The following is a 17,910-nucleotide window of genomic DNA, read 5'->3' on the forward strand; positions in this document are numbered from 1 at the left end:
AGCCACACTGCAAGGGTTAATCATTTTTCCTGTAGTTCTTCTTCAAATTCGTTTGCCTCTGCTAATTCCCGGTGTCCTGGCTTGTGGCCTGAGACAGAAAGACCTACCTTTTTAATTATTGCTTGTTCTGCTAATGTAGTTATTGCACTTGAACTTTTCATCATTGGGTCTTGGTGGCTCAGGTCTGCAGGGTGTTCGTAAGTGCACAAATGTATTAATCTTCTTAAGGTTGATGTGGCTGCATTGGCAAATGCTAGCAATGGCACCAAAGTTCTGCAGGCAGCAATATAATTCATCCTGTTACAGCTTGGGCTTCACTCTGTTTTCTGTTATGGATGGTCAGTGTATTATTTCCCTTGTCGTGTGGACATCCCACTGACCCTTAAATGCTGATGTGTGCTTTTTTGGACTCCCCATAACATTTTTAGTCTGCCCCTTTGATTTGTGTTTTGGCTTGTTTCCTTTGTTGGAATTGGACTGGCTACTTGCACCGATTGCTGCCAGTTGCTATACAGTATAGGTAGGGTTTAGCCAGTAGATGACCCTTAGATTGCTTTCTATTTTTTTGCATCTATGGTCCTCCTCCTACTGGCAGCTTTATAAACCCACTGGTCCTTGAATGCTGTTGTCTCTCCTATCCTATATTTTATCTGATTTGTCACAATCAACCCTTACGTTTTTGCATCATGGACATGATTACTTAAACTTATTACGGTCTAATCTTGTGTAAAGGATCAAAAATGCATCTTATTCTATGTGTTTGTGTCTTGCAGCTGTAATTCTGCATGATATAGGGTACACAACCAAAACAAGATGGATCCCTTAAGAGCTCAGCAGCTGGCAGCAGAACTTGAAGTTGAGATGATGGCAGATATGTATAACCGGTGAGAAAAAAAAATTCCCTTTTTGTGCTAAATGTAGTTCAATAAAATGTACATTTCAAAAACCTTCTTTTAAATATTTCTCAATATCCACAAAGGATATGTGTCCAATGTGTGTGATCTAAATGTCTTTGAAAGATTTCCAAGGTATTACCTCTCAGTTTTTTTTATAAATCCAATGCCACATGTAGTCCTAACGAAGATTCAATTACAATATGTGTTAGTGAAGATTATGATCCTCCGCTGTATAAGAGGTCTTGCCACAATTTGTTTTATTCCTTTTAAAGGCCTGGTTCACACAGGCATTTTCAGTTTGACCCAGTTTTTTGCGCAATATTTTTCTGCAAATTTTTACATTTAAGAACGTGCGTTTCTCCCTGCATATAGATATCTATTGGGACCCAAACAGCGCGACATGCGGCTGAAAATAGCTCCTGCATCTTTTTGCGTGACAGGTGTTTTCCTACACGCAACGCTAAGGTATAAACAGTTGCCATTGACATGCATGGAAATGTGTGTGTTGTGCATTTTCGCGCAATTAGATCCACGTGTAAAAACGTTCCAGTGTAGACTCCGGGACCTGATGGCCTTCCTGCATTTTATTACAAAGCCCATCTCCCTCAATTAGTATCCTCTTTTGTAGAAGCATTTGATGCACTTTCTCAAGGCCATACCCTCCCTCCGGAACTTCTCTCAGCCCCCATCTCAGTGATTCCAAAGCCGGGAAAAAGGTCGCTTACTATGCGCTAGCTACAGGCCTATCTCTTTATTGAATAGTGACCTTAAATTGTTTGAAAAGATATTAGCTATGTGACTGACCCCAATCTTGCAACGTATAATCTGCCCTAATCAGGTCGGTTTTATACCGTGCTGATAGGCTAGAGACAATACGGTTCGCACAATTGACGTGATTTATAATGGCAGATTGCGGGAAGTCCCCATGATGCTCTTATCTACGGACGTAGAAAAAACGTTCGACAGGGTGTCCTGGGACTTTTTGTCTCTGACCTTGTCTCATATTGGTCTACCGCCATCGATACGAACATGGGTAGAGGCGTTATACTCAAAGCCTTCCGCAGTAGTTAGGGTTAATGGACACAACTCGAGCCCCTTTACTAGCGCAAATGGCACTCGCCAGGGTTGTCACCTTTCCCCGTTAATTATTGTGCTTACCCTAGAACCCTTCTTGTCACATCCGGAACAACCCTAATATTGCCCGCCTCCATATTGGTAACCGCCAGCATAAAATAGCGGCATATGCGGACGACCTTCTCTTTTTTTATCACTAAACCGCATACATCCCTTCCAGTTCTGATGCAGGAACTACAAACTTATGGCTCCCTCTCCAACTTCAAAGTAAACCTGCAAAAATAAGAAGCCCTGAACATTTCTCTACATCAGATGCTCTACTCTAACTTCAATTTTCGGGGGGCTACACAGGCCATCCGCTATCTGGGTACATCTCTCCCGGCAGACCTCTCATATTTTCAAACTGAACTTTCTGCTGTTCCAGCAGTCTCTTCACCCTGACTTACAGAAATGGAAGACACTGGCCTTATCCTGGTTTGGGAGATGCAACGTTCTGAAAATGAACGTGATGCCCCGTCTTTTGTACCTTTTCCAAACACTACCTATTCGCATTCCTAGAAATTTCCTGCATGCGATTCGGTCGGGCTTCCTGAAATTTAAATGGCAGTGAAAGTGGATGAGGCTCAGAGGAGAGATCCTATTGCGCGCTAAACCCCAGGGCGCTATTGGATTCCCAGATCTGGAACTCTATTATCTAGCTAAGCACTTGATGCGAGTAGTAGATTGGTGTAAACATGAGGAGAATAAAGTACGGTCCAAACAGAGCAAGAATGTGTAGAGTTCCCACTGCGGGGAGCCCCATCGGTGGAACTTCGCTTTCTCCTATCAGTACGACAATTCTACACTTTAAGTGGTATCTCTCCGTCTCCTCGAACACCTATCCTGGGCCATCCTGAGTTTGTCCCGTGATTTACGGACAAACATTTTTGGATCTTGCCTAAGGCTGGATTGGATACGGCTCGATCTTTCATTCATCGGGGGCAGTGGAATGATCCTTCTGTACTTCCTAGGGAATTTCAAGTCCCCAATCTTAACCCATGGAGGCACCTTCAGTTTTCATACATTCTCAAATCTCTGCACAAGCGTGGCACTATTTGCTCAGGACACTACTCCTTTTAAAGAGCTGCGTGGGGGTTATGGCGTGGTCCGTGAGGTCCTTTCTATGGGTTATAGGTTCTTACTGCAAGCTGTGTCCACGGCAGATCTGCCTTTCATCCGTAAGTGGGAAAGGGATCTGCAGATGGCCTTTACTGACGACCAAATAAACAGAATCTTGATGTTTGCTCATAAAGCATCTATCTGTAACAAGTACCAGGCTATTACGTATAAGGTCATGACATGTTGGTATAGGACGCCTTCTGTACTCTCCAAAATGTTTTCACAGCATTCAGATCTATGTTGGCGCTGCCTGGTACACAAAAGCACCCTACTACATGTCCTTTGGGATTGTCTTCAGATCTTTCCTTTTTGGAATCAGGTCCTAGGGATTGTTCAGCAACTGACGGGCGTTGCCCTCACCGCTGACCCTGCGGAAGACCTCCTGAATCTGACCCCAATGTCCGGCAGGAGATATGTGAAGTCTCTGCTGAGACAGTATGTGGAAGCAATCAGCGCCGCCAACAGTGGTGCATTGGTTGGCCAGAGTGTCTGAGATTCAAGATAGGGGATACCTCACGGCTGCTCTCAGGGATGGGACCCAGTCCTTCTCACGTACTTGGTTCTATTGGGATCATTTCGTGCAATCTTTGGACTATACATCACTCCTTCAGTGCCCTGTCGGTCATTGGACCCTGCTGTCCCCGGGGTGTGAAGTACTTCTCTTACCCCCTTGCTTATCTGCAGCCCTTTTTTATCCCCTCTATCTCTGTTCTGTTCCTTTTTCTCTCCGTCTCCAGCTTCTTTTTCATGTTCTTTTACTTACCACTACTTCTTAGATCCTTGCTACGTTTTGTGTTCATAAAAATTGAAATTCACAAAACCTCCGGTTCCGGCGCCTAATGGGATAAGCTGTGTTCCCCAAAGCTCCGTCCCACCGACCGACACAGCACGATCCCACACGCTTAAAGGTTACCGGTACACTCACCCTATACCTACGCGAGCAATGAAGACGTTTTTATCCCGCTCGAAGCCGACTAGACACTCTCTCCTCGGGCAGCGACACTGATCCATCCATGATGGAGGATCCGGGAGATGGACAGCCCATGCAGCTCTCTGAATCTGCTGGTGAGTCACCCCCTGCAAATCCCACAGTGTCTGTGGATTATCAGGCTCTAGCCTCATCCATAGCTTCTTTCCTGAAATTGGACATCACATCCACCATTTTTGATGTCATCACCCAGCACTTGGGCCCTATCAATGCTGCACTAGATTCCCATGGGAAACGTTTGCAAGCGGCTGAAAAAAGATTGTGATGTGGAAGATCGTGTCCATTCCCTGCATATATATATAATGGGCAAACCACTGAATCTATTCAATAGCTTCTGGATAAACGCAACGATCTGTAAAACAGATTGCGTCAAACAATCTGTGCATAGTGGGCCTGCCCAAATTTTACATAGTATTTGAGGTTGAATAAAGACATTAGTCCATCAAGTCCAACCTATAGGATCTCCTTCTTAGGAGTACTTATACCCCTGTATATTACGGTCCCTTAGGAAATCGAGTTTCTTGAACAATTCCACACTCTTAGCTGAAATCACTGCCTGCGGCAGTGAGTTCCAGACCCTAACCGCTCTAACTGTGAAGAACCCCCTTCGCCCCTTGCGCTGGAATTTTTTTTCCACCAATTTTAGGTGGTGGGCTCTAGTTTTTGTAATTGAGTTAATTTTAAATACTTTGTCGCTAATGTTGCTACCACCATTGAACATCTTGTACATGGAAATCATATCCCCCCTTAATCTCCTCACCTCCAATGTGAACATGTTAAAATTTAGTAGCCTCGTCTCATAGCTCTGGTCCTCCATACCCCTAATTAGTTTGGTTGCCCTCCTTTGGACTTTTTCCAGCTCAAGGACATCTTTTCTTAGTACTAGTGACCAGAACTGGACCGCGTACTCCAGATGCGGTCGAACCAATGATCTATAAAGTGCAAAATTATAGACTTGTCCCTGCAATACATCCCCTTCTTAATACAGGACAAAACCCTACTAGCTTTGTTTACAGCAGCCTGGCACTGCAAGCTACGTTTCAGTTTGTGGGCTACAATGACCCCCAAATCTTTCTCCATTTCTGACTTTCCTAGCGGCATACCCATAATTGTATAACCCATTTGTTTATTTTTATTTCCAAAGTGCATTACTTTGCATTTATCAACATTAAACCTCATCTGCCATATTAATGCACACTCCCCTATTTTATCCAGGTCCTCCTGTAATGTTATAATGTCTAAGTCCGTGTCTATTACCCTCCCTATTTTGGTGTCATCCGCAAACACGGAAATATCGCTGTTAACACCCTCCCCGATGTCATTAATAAATAAGTTGAACAATATGGGACCCAGCACAGAACCCTGAGGCACATTATAGCAAATACCCACGAGAAGTTTAGGGCTAGTGTCCATCATATCTAGCTCCAGCCATAAGGTTTCCACGTCTTCCCCATTATTTGAGGTGATATCGTCCCTTATATGCATATTTAGATTAAATCTGTGTCGCCAAGCGATCTAGCCCATTTCTGTTCAGTTGTGATTCCGCAAGCCTTGGGCTTATCTTATATGTGCAAGGTGGAACGTGCACACAGGCTAGGCCCCCTAAGGATCGCCAGAAACCGAGGCCTGTTATCATCCATTACCTGGACTTTTCTGACAGACACCTGTTGCTGCAGGCCTACAGTAGCCAACACCACCTGATTGCTGGGGGCCACAACTTACTCCTTTTTGCGGACTAGTCTGTAGCACTCACTAAACAGAGAAAGGCGGTTTCAGAAACATGTCACTTGTTGACAAACGCATAAAATTTGCCTTGGCATACCCTGATGTGCTGTGAGTTAGTACCCCTGATTCTTGAAGGTACCCTTGAGACTTCAGGGAGTCAACATCATTCCCTATTTAGACAACATCCTGTTATCAGCAACCTTGGGCAGTCAGTTGGAGAGGGATTTAATGGTTGCAGGACCTGGGATGAATTTTAATCTTCAAAAATCTAATCTAGTTCCATCACAAGTAATTACTTACCTAGGTTATATCTCAAATACTGTGAATCAAAACGCTTTCCTTCCTCAGGAGAAGATTGTAACGGTTTCTTTAGTGGTCAGTCGGCTTCAGGGGAGTCATTCAGTGTCCTTGAGAGATGATGTGAGGCTCATGACTGCTTGTTTACCCGCAGTGAAGTGGGCTCGATTTCATCAGAAACCTTTGCAGCATTTGTTTCTGAGAAAGTGGAATCACGCTCTGGACAGATTAGCAAGACCTCATATCTCAGGCCCCGTTTTTCATCCGGAAGTTCTCAGTTTCAGCCTAACAGCCTTTTATCTGAGAAAGACATATTAAGAGCAAATGGTCTTTCCAGTAAAGCCATTGATACGCTTCTTCATAGTCGTAAGCCACTGACGGGGAAGATTTATGGCAAAATATGGAAAACTTTTAACTCCTGGAGAAGTAAATTTAGCCGAGACTCTGACATTCCAGCAATTTTGTATTTCCTCCAAGAGGGGGCTGAAAAAGGATTAGCACTCAGTACACTTAAAGTACAGGTGTCAGCGCTCAGTGTATTTCTTCAAGTGTCCGTGGCCAAAGATCTTCAGATCAGCTAGATTTTTTAAGGCCCTTAAGAGAATCAGGCCTATTGCTGTGCGAGCCATTCCCCAATGGGATTTGTCTACGGTACTAGAGGGTCTCACAGGTCCTCCTTTTGAACCCTTGGATGAGTCCTCAGAATCTTACTTTGAAGACAATTTTTCTGATTGCTATAAGTTCGGCCCGTACAATAAGTGAGCTCCAAGCGCTGTCCATCAAAGAGCCACTCTTATCGATTTTTGAGGCTCGTATAATTCTAAGGACAGATCCTGCCTTTTTACCAAAGGTATCCTCTACTTTCCACAGGTTACATGAAATTATCCTACCTACTTTTTGTTCTAATCCTGCTAATAGTAAGGAGTTCTCTTTTAGCTCTTTAGGTGTTAGACATTGTCTGCTTTGTTACTTACAGGTGTCTAAGGAATTTAGGAAATCTAATGCAATATTTGTGTTGTTTTCGGGTAAACCCATTGTGAGCAGGCTTCTAAATCCTCAGTCAGTTGGTTAAGACAGTTTATTTGAGGAAGCCTATAATATTTTAAAGATGCCTCCTCCTTTTTTCGTAAATGCACATTCAACTAGAGCCTTAACAGCCTCTTGGGCCGAAAGAGCTGGTGCTACCCCGGTACAAATTTACCAAGTGGCAACATGGACGAGCTTCTTTACCTTCGTCAAGCATTATCGCTTAGATCTCAATTCTGCAGGGGGATCAAGCATTTGGTCGTAAGGAACTTCAAGCTGTGGTCCCACCCTAGATTGGGTAAGTTCTTGTTTATCCTGTCATGATACTGTCCTGGAAGACTTTAATGGGAAACCCAGAGTCAGAACTTACCAGTAACTCTATTTCCAATAGTCTTCCAGGACAGCCGATGCACACCTATGCGACACCCCACCGCTCGGCAATCATGCACAGTTCCGCACGGTCAGGAGTCGCATAGGTGTGAACCGATCTGGCTGTGGGTGCCTTTTCTTTTTAATGGCACCCCAGTCGCGCCTGGCGTATCGTGCGGTTTCCCACCGTGATTCCGCCCGTGCTTCTGAACATGATCACGGTTAACTCAGCCATGCATCGCGTATCGCAGAAAAAAGGTACTTGTACTTTCTGCGATACACAACGCGCGGCTGTTCGGAATTGTGGCGGGAAACCGCGCAATCCGTCTGGCGCAACTGGGGTGCCACTGGAAAATAATGGCACCCACAGCGCGATCGGTGCACACCTGGGCGACTCCTGACTGCGCGGCAGCTACGATCAGACATGAGAACTATGGGGGCCGGTGCACACCTAGGCGATTTATCACGCAAAACACAGATTCACATTGAAGTAATGTTGTTTTGTCACGCAACCGAAAATCACCACTCGCACGAAAAGGTGCAGGAGCTATTTTCGGGCGGGTTGTCGTGCGGTTTGCATTGAAAAACGAGTAACAACTGCACGCTTTACAGTCGCGCGATCGAAAATGTGCAACAACCGTCCGAAAACAGCTCAGCATCAGGTGTGAACCTAGCCTGAAGCTCTCTCACATCACTTTAAAATCCTCCCAGTCTCCGCCCACCAATCCTCCACCCCTCCAGACTCTGCACTGAGCTATGATCAATGGGGTGAGCTGAATGTTTTGTCATGATTCTTATCTCTGGTGGTTGTTTTCTACACTAAGTCTCTGATGACATTTAGCATGTCATCTGTACAGCAGGCTCAGACTATTCTGACGAGTCTGATGGATAAAGATCCTACTTTTACCACCACTGAAATATATATTAAATTGGAATAATCTAATTTAGAGGGAGAATAGGCTATGTGCACTTAAGGTGCTTGTTTGTCTTATGCGGGGGGGCGAGTGATCGATTGTTTAAATATTTAACTAGAAAAAAGCTCAGGGTTTTGTGTTGCTTGTAAGATTAGAACCTTGCCATTTTTTAAAAACCCCTATTTCTTAAAAAATAAGTTCTTTGGACTTATGAACTAAGTTTTTTAACACACTATGTTGTTAATATGTTCGTAATATGCTCCTGTATTCTCACCCTAATTCACCTTGTAGTTCTCCCTACATATTGGTATCCCCATGGACATTCCAATATGTAGGTAACATGGACGTAACAGGAGAAAAATTCTTTAATTTCAAATTGCCTACCTGTATATGTGGACTGAAACCCGGATATCTTCCTTGCCACTCTTTCTTTAGCGTTCTTACATCCCAGTCACCTCTTGCATGGGTAGAAACCCACTTTACCAAAAATGGTAGATTTCACTTCTGGTGGATCAACATTGTGAACGAACTTATCCTTCAGGGAAGGGCCTTTTCTATAAATAACCAAGGGTCTTTTAGGAATCGAAAGTCTCAAAACTGTATCTTTCAACAGGATCCCCTGATCCTTTTCCACATCTCTGTACTGTGTAATCAGTAATAAAAGTATTTTCCCCTTTTTTCCTTAAGTTTGGGCTCCAGTAGTTTAGCTCTATCCTTTTTTTTTTTTCCACTTTGTCCTTCGAATTCTTCACTAGGGTGCATAAGGATCTCCAGGTGATCTGGAGATCATAGAAAAAGAAACATGAGTGCTCCAACATAAGACATGTTAATTAATAAAGCATTACTACCGAGAGGTGCCAAACACTCTTACCCCCTCAGTGTGAGGTCAACAGATGCACACACCAGAACGCAGGCGGGTCAAGAGGGCACGTATTCCCAGGGTGGGGGAGGATGGAGAGCTGAGGTAAATCTGTATATACGGAGATACTAGTAGTGGGTGGTATGTACGCCTCAGTTAGTGCCCAAGGTGATAGCTGAGAATAAAGAAATAATATAGATATATATTTATATGTAAAACCTATATAAAAGGCCAGATAATCCATAAGAAAAGATTAAGGCTCACAGCACTAGTGAGACCATTGCTTACCACAAGGGACACAACAAGGATAAGGGGTTTAGGTATGGTAAAGCCTCAGGGCATCCTCCTGAAATCCTCCGACACCAGAAGCCGCCGGTACGTGTGGGGCCGTCTCCAGCCGTACACTGCAAGCACCGGCGGCGGCGTGCAAGCTTATAGGCAGCAGCGTGTGACGTGGATGGTCACCTGACTACCTAGAGTGTCCCGATCTACAGCCAATGGGCGGTAGACTAGCGGGACACTCCCACCCCAGGCAGAAGAGGGTTTGACATCAAGACAGGATGTTATTTGCCGGGGAATACATTGCTGCCAGTCGTTGCAAAGAACGACAATGCCCATATGTACTGGGAAGAGGGGGAACAGAAGGTCCCCATCTAGGATGGAAAGTGTCTCCCCCAATTCCTGGCCAAAGATGGGCACAGGGAATGACCGCCCCGCGCTGCGGCCGGCAAAGGTGACAGCCCACTGAGGCAGGCAGATGTGGCATTGTATCTCGGGTCATAAATAAAAGATATATTTTAATACATAATATCAAACAAATAATGTAAGCATTATAACATAGGATAGAAAATATGCACAATATATGAAACATGATACAATAACTACATATTAACAATTGCACATCAGCACTTAGCAAAGTCGAGAGAAGAGAAAAGAAAGTTAGGTGTGGAGGAGAGCTAATCCTCTTTTTGATCATAGATCCCTATAGATCTAGAGGAATGGTTTAAAGCTCAAGGCCTCATTAAGACCAGGGGGTTTAGTGGCATGGAGTTTGTAAATCCAACCCATCTCTTTACGGAGAACTTTCTGGTCTAAGTTACCACCCTGTATACTATTCTCAATGTATTCCAAACCATAAATGGACAGAACCCCGGGGTTGAAGTTATTGTATAGTCCGATATGTCGGCTAACCGGTGTGGTCATCTTACCATTCAGGGTCAGATATACATGGTCCTGAATCCTTCTTGGGAATAGTCTAATTGTTTTACCAATATAGAATGCTCCACAGATGCATGACATTAAATAAACAATTCCCTTAGTGTTACAAGCAATATGGTATCTAGGGAACCATAGTCTGCCATTAGATAGTTTAGTTACCTTGTTTAATATACTTGCAGAGATTGCAATGTTGACAACAGAAGGTATCATTATCCCTTCTGGTGCTGATTTCAGCCTGTGATAGATAATGACTGTGTCAATTGGTCTCTCAGAGATTTGGAGCGCCTATATACAACTTCAGGTTTAGGGCCCAGGAATTTAGAGATACTGGAATCCTCCAAAAGCAAATGCCAATGTTTCTCCAGAATGTTTCTGATCTTAGTATGTTGATTAGAGTAACGCGTGATGAAGCGTACCTTGGAGGTTTTCCCAGGATCTACACATTCTTTTCTCAAAGAGTAGATCAATTTCTCACGTTTCTGGGTCCTGATCCGTTGATATGCTCTCTTAAGGAGTTTCTTGCTATAGCCCCTCAATACTAATCTATCTCTAAGTTTTTTCGCCTCCTCCTCAGATAGATCATCAGCCGCACATATACGTCTAAGACGCAGATATTGGCTGAAAGGTATACTGTTTTTTTAGAGGCAGGGGGTGGGCACTTGAGGCGTGTAAAATGGTATTACCCGCCATTTCCTTTCTGTAGAGGTTGGTAAAAATAGATCCATCCTCTTCTACCCCTACACGCACATCGAGGAAAGCAATAGATCTCTGGTGGCAGGTCATCGTGAATTTCAAATTATATTCGTTGATTTGTAAGGATTCAATAAAAAGATCCAGTTGTTCTCCGGTGCTTGCCCACACCATAAAGATATCGTCGATATATCTAGACCATGACAGCACAAACTCCAGTATGCCTGTAATATCCTCCTGGGGAAAAAAGGTCTCTCTCCCACCCCCCCAGATACAGATTGGCGTAGGAAGGGGCACAACAAGTGCCCATTGCTACGCCCTGTATCTGGAGGTAGTGGGAACCATTGAAAATGAAGACATTATGTCTTAGGATGAACTCCAAAATAAATCTATTAGAAAGAGAAGAAGTATTAGTTCGCTCCTGAAGAAACTGTCTAATGATAGGTAGACCCTTGCAGTGGGGGATGCTGCAGTAAAGGGCTTCAACGTCAACAGCCATAAGCCAAGAGTCGGGGGGAATCATGATCCCATCTAGTTGTTTCAATAAATCTGAAGTGTCTTTTAGATAAGAAGGTAAAGCTGTAACATGAGGGCGGAGATGGCTGTCCACTAGTCGGCTCGCTTTTTCAGTGAGTCTGCCCACCCCCGACACAATCGGTCTCCCTGTAGGGTCAGTGAGGCTTTTGTGCGTCTTGGGCAGGCAATAAAACGTGGGTGTCTGTGGGAATTTAACATCCAGATACTCCAACGTTTCCTTAGTGATAAGATCATTAAGGAAGGCCTGATGTATAATAGCTAGGTATTCTGCTTGGTAACAGTTCAACATGTCTTTCGAAATGGTCTGATACCAATCTTTATTAATATATAAAGGTCCAAAAATTGTATTTCTCTTACGTTCATTGAAGGACACAGCCGAATCTTAATTTTACGGAAGGGTTATATGCCATTTGCAGGAGTAGGAGGTTAGGCAGACAAAAAAAACAGCAAAGCACAACCTTGGGGGCAGCCCCTGCTGGTGGCTCAACCCTTTAGAGGTAGCTTAACCCCTCACTTAGAAGTAGCTCAGTTTTTGCCTAGCCTCGAGGTGTAAGAACCTAGCTCCCTGCTGGGGATCTGGAGTTCTTTTCTTTTACTTTCTTTTTTCTTTGTTTTTTCATTGATCTTCAATCAACAGCTTAGCTGGGTGACTTTGAGCGATCGGTTTTTGTTTTCTTCGTTGGATGATCTTCTGTGTGGGCATCCCATCAGGGTTCAGTCGCACATTTCCTTGCCCAGAACATATGCCTATCGTCTGGGTGACGCATGGCATCACCTGCTGCGCTGGAAGTGTCACAAAAAGGGTTGGATCATGGGGAATTGGTCCTACTTCCAGGGGCGTTTATGCAGAGGTGCCAAAGGTAGGGCATCTGGATGTGGATCTTCTGGACTCCCTTCTTGATCGAAATTTGAGTGGTTTGTGTCCATGGCTTTGGTTCCTTAGCCAGATACAGTGGACGCTTGGTGGTGCATGGTTCGTGGTTATGTGTTTCCTGCCCTGATGATCTTATCTTCTGTATGCGGACCTGATGCACATGGTCACAGATGTTCCTTGGCAGCTCCCTTTACGGCCAGATCTTCTTCTGTTGCGAGGCAGAATTTTAATCCTCCTTGCTGTCACTGGCCTTTACGGTGTGGCTAATGCTAGCCAGGTGGCGCAGGATAGGGGGCTGTCAGACTCTGTGGTATATTCTATGCCCAGGGCATGTGAGACTATTGCTCGTTTTCAGCATCCATTGACTCACATTTCTTGGTTCGTCCCATTTTGCAGCAGTCTCTCTTTCAGCGTAAGTTATTCTTTTTGATCTTCTCTCTGGCGTTGGCCTTTGGATGCTCATTGCCTTGGTGCAGCGGTGTTCGCCTTTGCCTGCCTTGTTTTGCCTGCCTCTGTTTTGGCTTGCATAAGGGTAGTTCTCAGACCCTCTTTTTTTTGCCTAGGTGGTGTCTTTTTACACCTCTTTGGGGGGCTGCAGTTTTATGTACCATCGGCTGCAAAAAGATATCAATCTATTTGCCAATACGAGATTGCATAGAACCAATCCTACTTATTATGGGTCTACCTCTGGTGCATTTTTGGTCTTTATGTATCTTGGGCAAAAAATATATAGTAGGAATGCTACAAACAGGAGGTACCAAGTATCAATCAGTATTCATTTTGATTTAAACTCCCTTTTATTAAATCCCTTCTTAACTGTTTCCCGGCCGGCTGTTGTAATTAAGCGGCCGGCCGGGAGCTTCTTGAATGTAACATGGCCTCTAAAAACAGCATGTTAGCCCCGTCCACTCATGAAAGGGGGGGACGACTGTCAGCGGTAAACTCAAAATGTAAACAGCCAAGCGGTGCGGTGGCTGTAGAGAATAGGTTGTGTGTGATTTGTACTTACTAAATTGTAAGCAAAGAGACTGTCCATGTTGCAGTCCATTGTAGACTTTTGCAAAAGGGATATGGTCTTCTGTTAAAGGAAAAGTCTCACATATTTTTCACAGTTCAGTCACCTAACTCCCACAATGTTTGCTGTTATTCCACTGTCTCTGCACATTCCCAACACAAAACAAGGCCCCCTTCCAGTTCCAGTGCCTATGCTGATTCCTGTGAGAGTTTGCCCCCTAGTTTTTTTTCAAAAGCATTGGGAGAGTGTTTTTGTTTTGAGGATGACAGTTGCCCCAAATTAAAAGATAGGAAAACTAACTTTGCTTTCACAGCAGATAACACTAATTAATTAAAATAATGTACTACATGATTAATAAATATGAGGAGAGACCAGCAATAAAGATCACAGCAATTAAGCCCTTAATTAAAATAGAATGAAAGTTTCCAGATTGAAAATTATTAATGCATAAATGCTTCAAACACAGATATCCTTTCTTGGAAGAAAGTTCTAGGTTCTGAGACAAAGCTCCCTAAACCATGTAATTTTATCCAAGAAAACTAGAAAATCAGATCTGCCATTCAACCGCAGTGGCAAAATCCTTGAAGATACACTATTTTGCCAAAAGTATTGGGACACCTTCAGGTGTTCCAATCCCCTCCATGGCCACATGTGTATAAAATCCAGCACCTAGGCATGCAGACTGCTTCTACAAACATTTGTGAAAGAATGGGTCGCTTTCAGGAGCTTAATGAATTAAAGCATGGCACCGTGATAGGTTGCCACTTGTGCAATAAGTCCAGCCGTGAAATTTCCATGCTACAAAATATTCCATGGTCAACTGTTACTGGTATTATAACTAGGGATGCACCGATATGTCGGCCGCCGAAAATGACACTTTTGACTAAATGCCCAAAGTGCCATTTTCCTGCCGATACATCAGCGCATCCCTGCTTTCTTTCCTCCCCGCTGGGATTCAGGCAGGCAGCGACACTAGGGTTAATAAACCGTTTGCACAGCCACCAACTATGTGAATGAGCTTCGCTGCACATTATGGCCACTAGATAGAGCCAAGGAGCGTAGTGAATTCCGATGCTCCTCACCTCCATCTAGTGGCCATTATGTACATTGAATCTCCTTCGCATAACTGCAAAGGCTTTATAAATCAACCCCATATGCTTTATATACCTTTAATTCCTCTTTACACAATACAAATGATACTTTCAGCGATGGGAAGGCTGTCTTTATGTATGTATTTTTTTCTCCTCTCTTTTCTCTAGAATGACTGGAGCCTGTCACAAAAAGTGTGTTCCTCCTCACTATAAGGAGCCAGAGCTGTCTAAAGGAGAAAGTGTTTGCCTGGACCGCTGTGTCTCAAAGTACCTGGATATTCATGAGCGGATGGGCAAGAAACTCACTGAGCTGTCTATGCAAGATGAGGAACTAATGAAGAAAATGCAACAGGGGATGGGACATGCACAATAGTTTTTCATCTTTTGGAGCTTGACCATTCCATATGTTATATCAGGCCTTATTATTAAAACCATCTTAAAAAGTTAAACTGTTGGATGTTAAAAACAACCAATCAGGCAATCACTTTTATGTTGTACAGAGGCAGCCGCTTGTTCTAGACAACAGAACCTGTCATGTCATGTTTAATACATATGGCACTCTGTATTTTTTTTGTACTCATTTTGTACTCTATGGTGTAATTGATGAGGAGAAATGTTTCAGTATTAATTGCATCACAATATATATTTTTTTCCTTACCTACTATAACCAGTACTCTAAATCTTAAAGCCTAACCCCGGACAAAACATTTTTAAACATTTTAATATTAGACATAATGGGGACTTTCTGCTATCTTTGTCTGCTTTAGGGATAGTTTCCATCACTTCCTGTTTTGATTGTTTTCCAGTTTACTAATAATGTCGTTTTTATAATGGTTTGTGTCCAGTTGAGGAGCGTCCTCTTCTGTGCGACACCCGTCAAACAGTCTCTTCCCCACTCTGCTCCAGCAGTCGGAGGCCCATTGGCAACATCAAGTTTAATAGCCATATCCCTGCATTAGACATATGGATGCCAAGGGACATTCCACAGAGTGGAGATGAGAAAGTTGAATGCCAACTACTGGGGGATCAGGTAAGTAAACTGCTTTAACGTATATGACCACTTTTGCAGCCAAATTGGGATAACACCTATTTATATTTGTTACATGTGCCCACTCACATAGCATAACTTAACCCAGGGCTCAAAATTTCAAGTCCTGAGCTACTAGCCAGGCCTTAAGAGTTACTCGCCACAGTCTAGATAATTGCAGGCTTTTTATTTTTTGCGTACCTTAATTTTCTTTTCTTTCCCAGTCTTCTGACAGCGGCCATTTTAACTAAGGGCAGGTTGCTAGATCTCCTTTTACTTCTTTGAAATCTGGCACATATGACTAAGACATGTGACCAGGCACTTTCCCTGACATCTTGTGAGCTTAAAGATGATATTTCCCATCAATGCTCTGCTGATAACATTCCCAGGATGATATAACATTCCCAGGATGAGGCGAAAGATTGCCGAGTAATAGGAAGTGTCAAGTTAGGCATTAGCATATGCCGGCCTGAACCGCATGATCACCCCATATGCTAATGCATAACTTGACACATCCTATTACTCCTTCTCTCTGTGATAATTAAATTTGAATTTTGGTTGGTACCCTGTTTCCCTGAAAATAAGACCTACCCCGAAAATAAGACCTAGTACTATTTTTGGGAATTGCTAAAATATAAGACCTACCCCGAAAATAAGACCTAGTTGTGACCATTGCCAGGGCCGGTGGTGGCATAAGGGGGGAACCTGAAGAGCCACGGGAGAGAATCAGTGGTGCAAATGAAGCCAGTACTAGAGGAAGCTAGGCGGCAGCACATGGAGCAGAGCCGCATAAGCCAATGCCTCCTCTATAGCGCCGACTCCTGTCACAGGCGGATTGATACCAAATGCACTCCGCCTGAGGAATCTATAGTGAAAGCTCTCTTGGAAAGGTATGGCACCCCTGATTGCCCTGATCACCCTATTCTTAACTTTGCCATTTTTGATTATTTAATTTGGATTTGCATTAACTTTGGATTGTTATATATTAAAAAAAAAATAAGACCTACCCCGAAAATAAGACCTAGTGTGTTTTTTTGAGCCAAAAAATATATAAGACAGTGTCTTATTTTCGGGGAAACACGGTAGTTGCACCACTGCACATATAGGACAGTGAAAAAACATTCTTGATATCCAAGAATGCCATCATGGAATTTAGTGTTCTCATTCATTTTATAGATTCATTTATATTACTGTGATCAATTTATATTAGTTTTTGTAATCGGATTTATGGTTATTTTAATATCAGCCACAGAAATCAATTCCATTATGGCATTCTTGGATATCAGGAATGTTTTTTCACTATCCTATATGCGCAGTGGTGCAACTAACAACCAACATTTTAATTGAATTATCACAGAGAGAAGGAGGCGAAAGATTGCAGAGTAATAGAAAGTTTCAAGTTATGCATTTGCATATGCCGGCCTGAACCGCACGATCATCCTATGCCATTCGAACCATCACACCAATTGTGTCCAAGCTGTGAGTCTCTCAATTAACCTGATTGATGTGGCTAATCCTTATGGAGCATCGTGTACGGCCCTACATTTCTGAAGACTCTGCAATGCAGGTATTGGTGGGATTATTTTGTGGCCAACCAATCAATTTGAGACAAATCACAGAGAACTCTCCACTGATTGGCTAGTTTCCAATGTTAAAACCCTCTCTCTGACAAGGCAAGCTGTGGTTCTGAGGAAGCTGGCGTGCCCCTGAAACATCCAGCCTAAAGCAGCCGGTGGATGTTGATGTGACCGGAGGCAGTTTTTTTACATGCAGTCAGAGCGGAATTCTCCTTAGATACAGACTTTGTGGTTTCTTTGACAAGCGTGATGAAATTTTAAGTTAAGAGTACTTATAACCAATTTTTTTTATTTCTTATTAAAAAGACTGCGCATGGAGGTGGCGCTCTGTCTTTTATATACTTGAACAGAATCCCAGAGTCTTTTGAGGAGCAGCCCCCCAAGGTTGTGTAAAGACAATCTTCACACAAGTGAGAAATCTTCTGAATGCTCACTTCAGGAGGATTGTGTGACGGCAACCATTAGTGCCAAGAAACAAACATTTTTTTCTTTTTAAGGAAAAAAAAAAAAATGTTGTAGCTTTCCTTTTTTAGATCCTCTTTCTGCTAATTCCAGGACTGAAATCTTCTGCATAA

General features: G+C 43.3%; 1 protein-coding gene across 1 annotated transcript; it reads left to right on the forward strand.

Moving 5' to 3' along the window:
• Positions 1 to 769: 769 nt before the first annotated feature.
• TIMM10 (translocase of inner mitochondrial membrane 10 homolog (yeast)) lies at positions 770 to 15,300 on the forward strand. The gene is made up of 2 exons (XM_018560947.1): positions 770 to 884; positions 14,900 to 15,300. The coding sequence occupies exons 1-2, from the start codon at positions 814 to 816 to the stop codon at positions 15,102 to 15,104; spliced, it is 276 nt and encodes a 91-aa protein (XP_018416449.1). The 5' UTR covers positions 770 to 813; the 3' UTR covers positions 15,105 to 15,300.
• Positions 15,301 to 17,910: the final 2,610 nt, after the last annotated feature.

The sequence above is a fragment of the Nanorana parkeri genome, unplaced genomic scaffold, assembly GCF_000935625.1.
Source record: "Nanorana parkeri isolate BGI_ZX_2015 unplaced genomic scaffold, ASM93562v1 scaffold490, whole genome shotgun sequence".
In the NCBI taxonomy this organism is placed as follows: Eukaryota; Metazoa; Chordata; class Amphibia; order Anura; family Dicroglossidae; genus Nanorana; species Nanorana parkeri.

What these genes read in the sequence shown, in the direction of transcription:
- TIMM10 (XM_018560947.1), top strand. Translation starts at nt 814, where the DNA reads ATGGATCCCTTAAGAGCTCAGCAGCTGGCAGCAGAACTTGAAGTTGAG. An exon ending in ATGGCAGATATGTATAACCG is followed by an intron (nt 885 to 14,899) that starts GTGAGAAAAAAA and finishes TCTTTTCTCTAG; the next exon opens with AATGACTGGAGCCTGTCACA.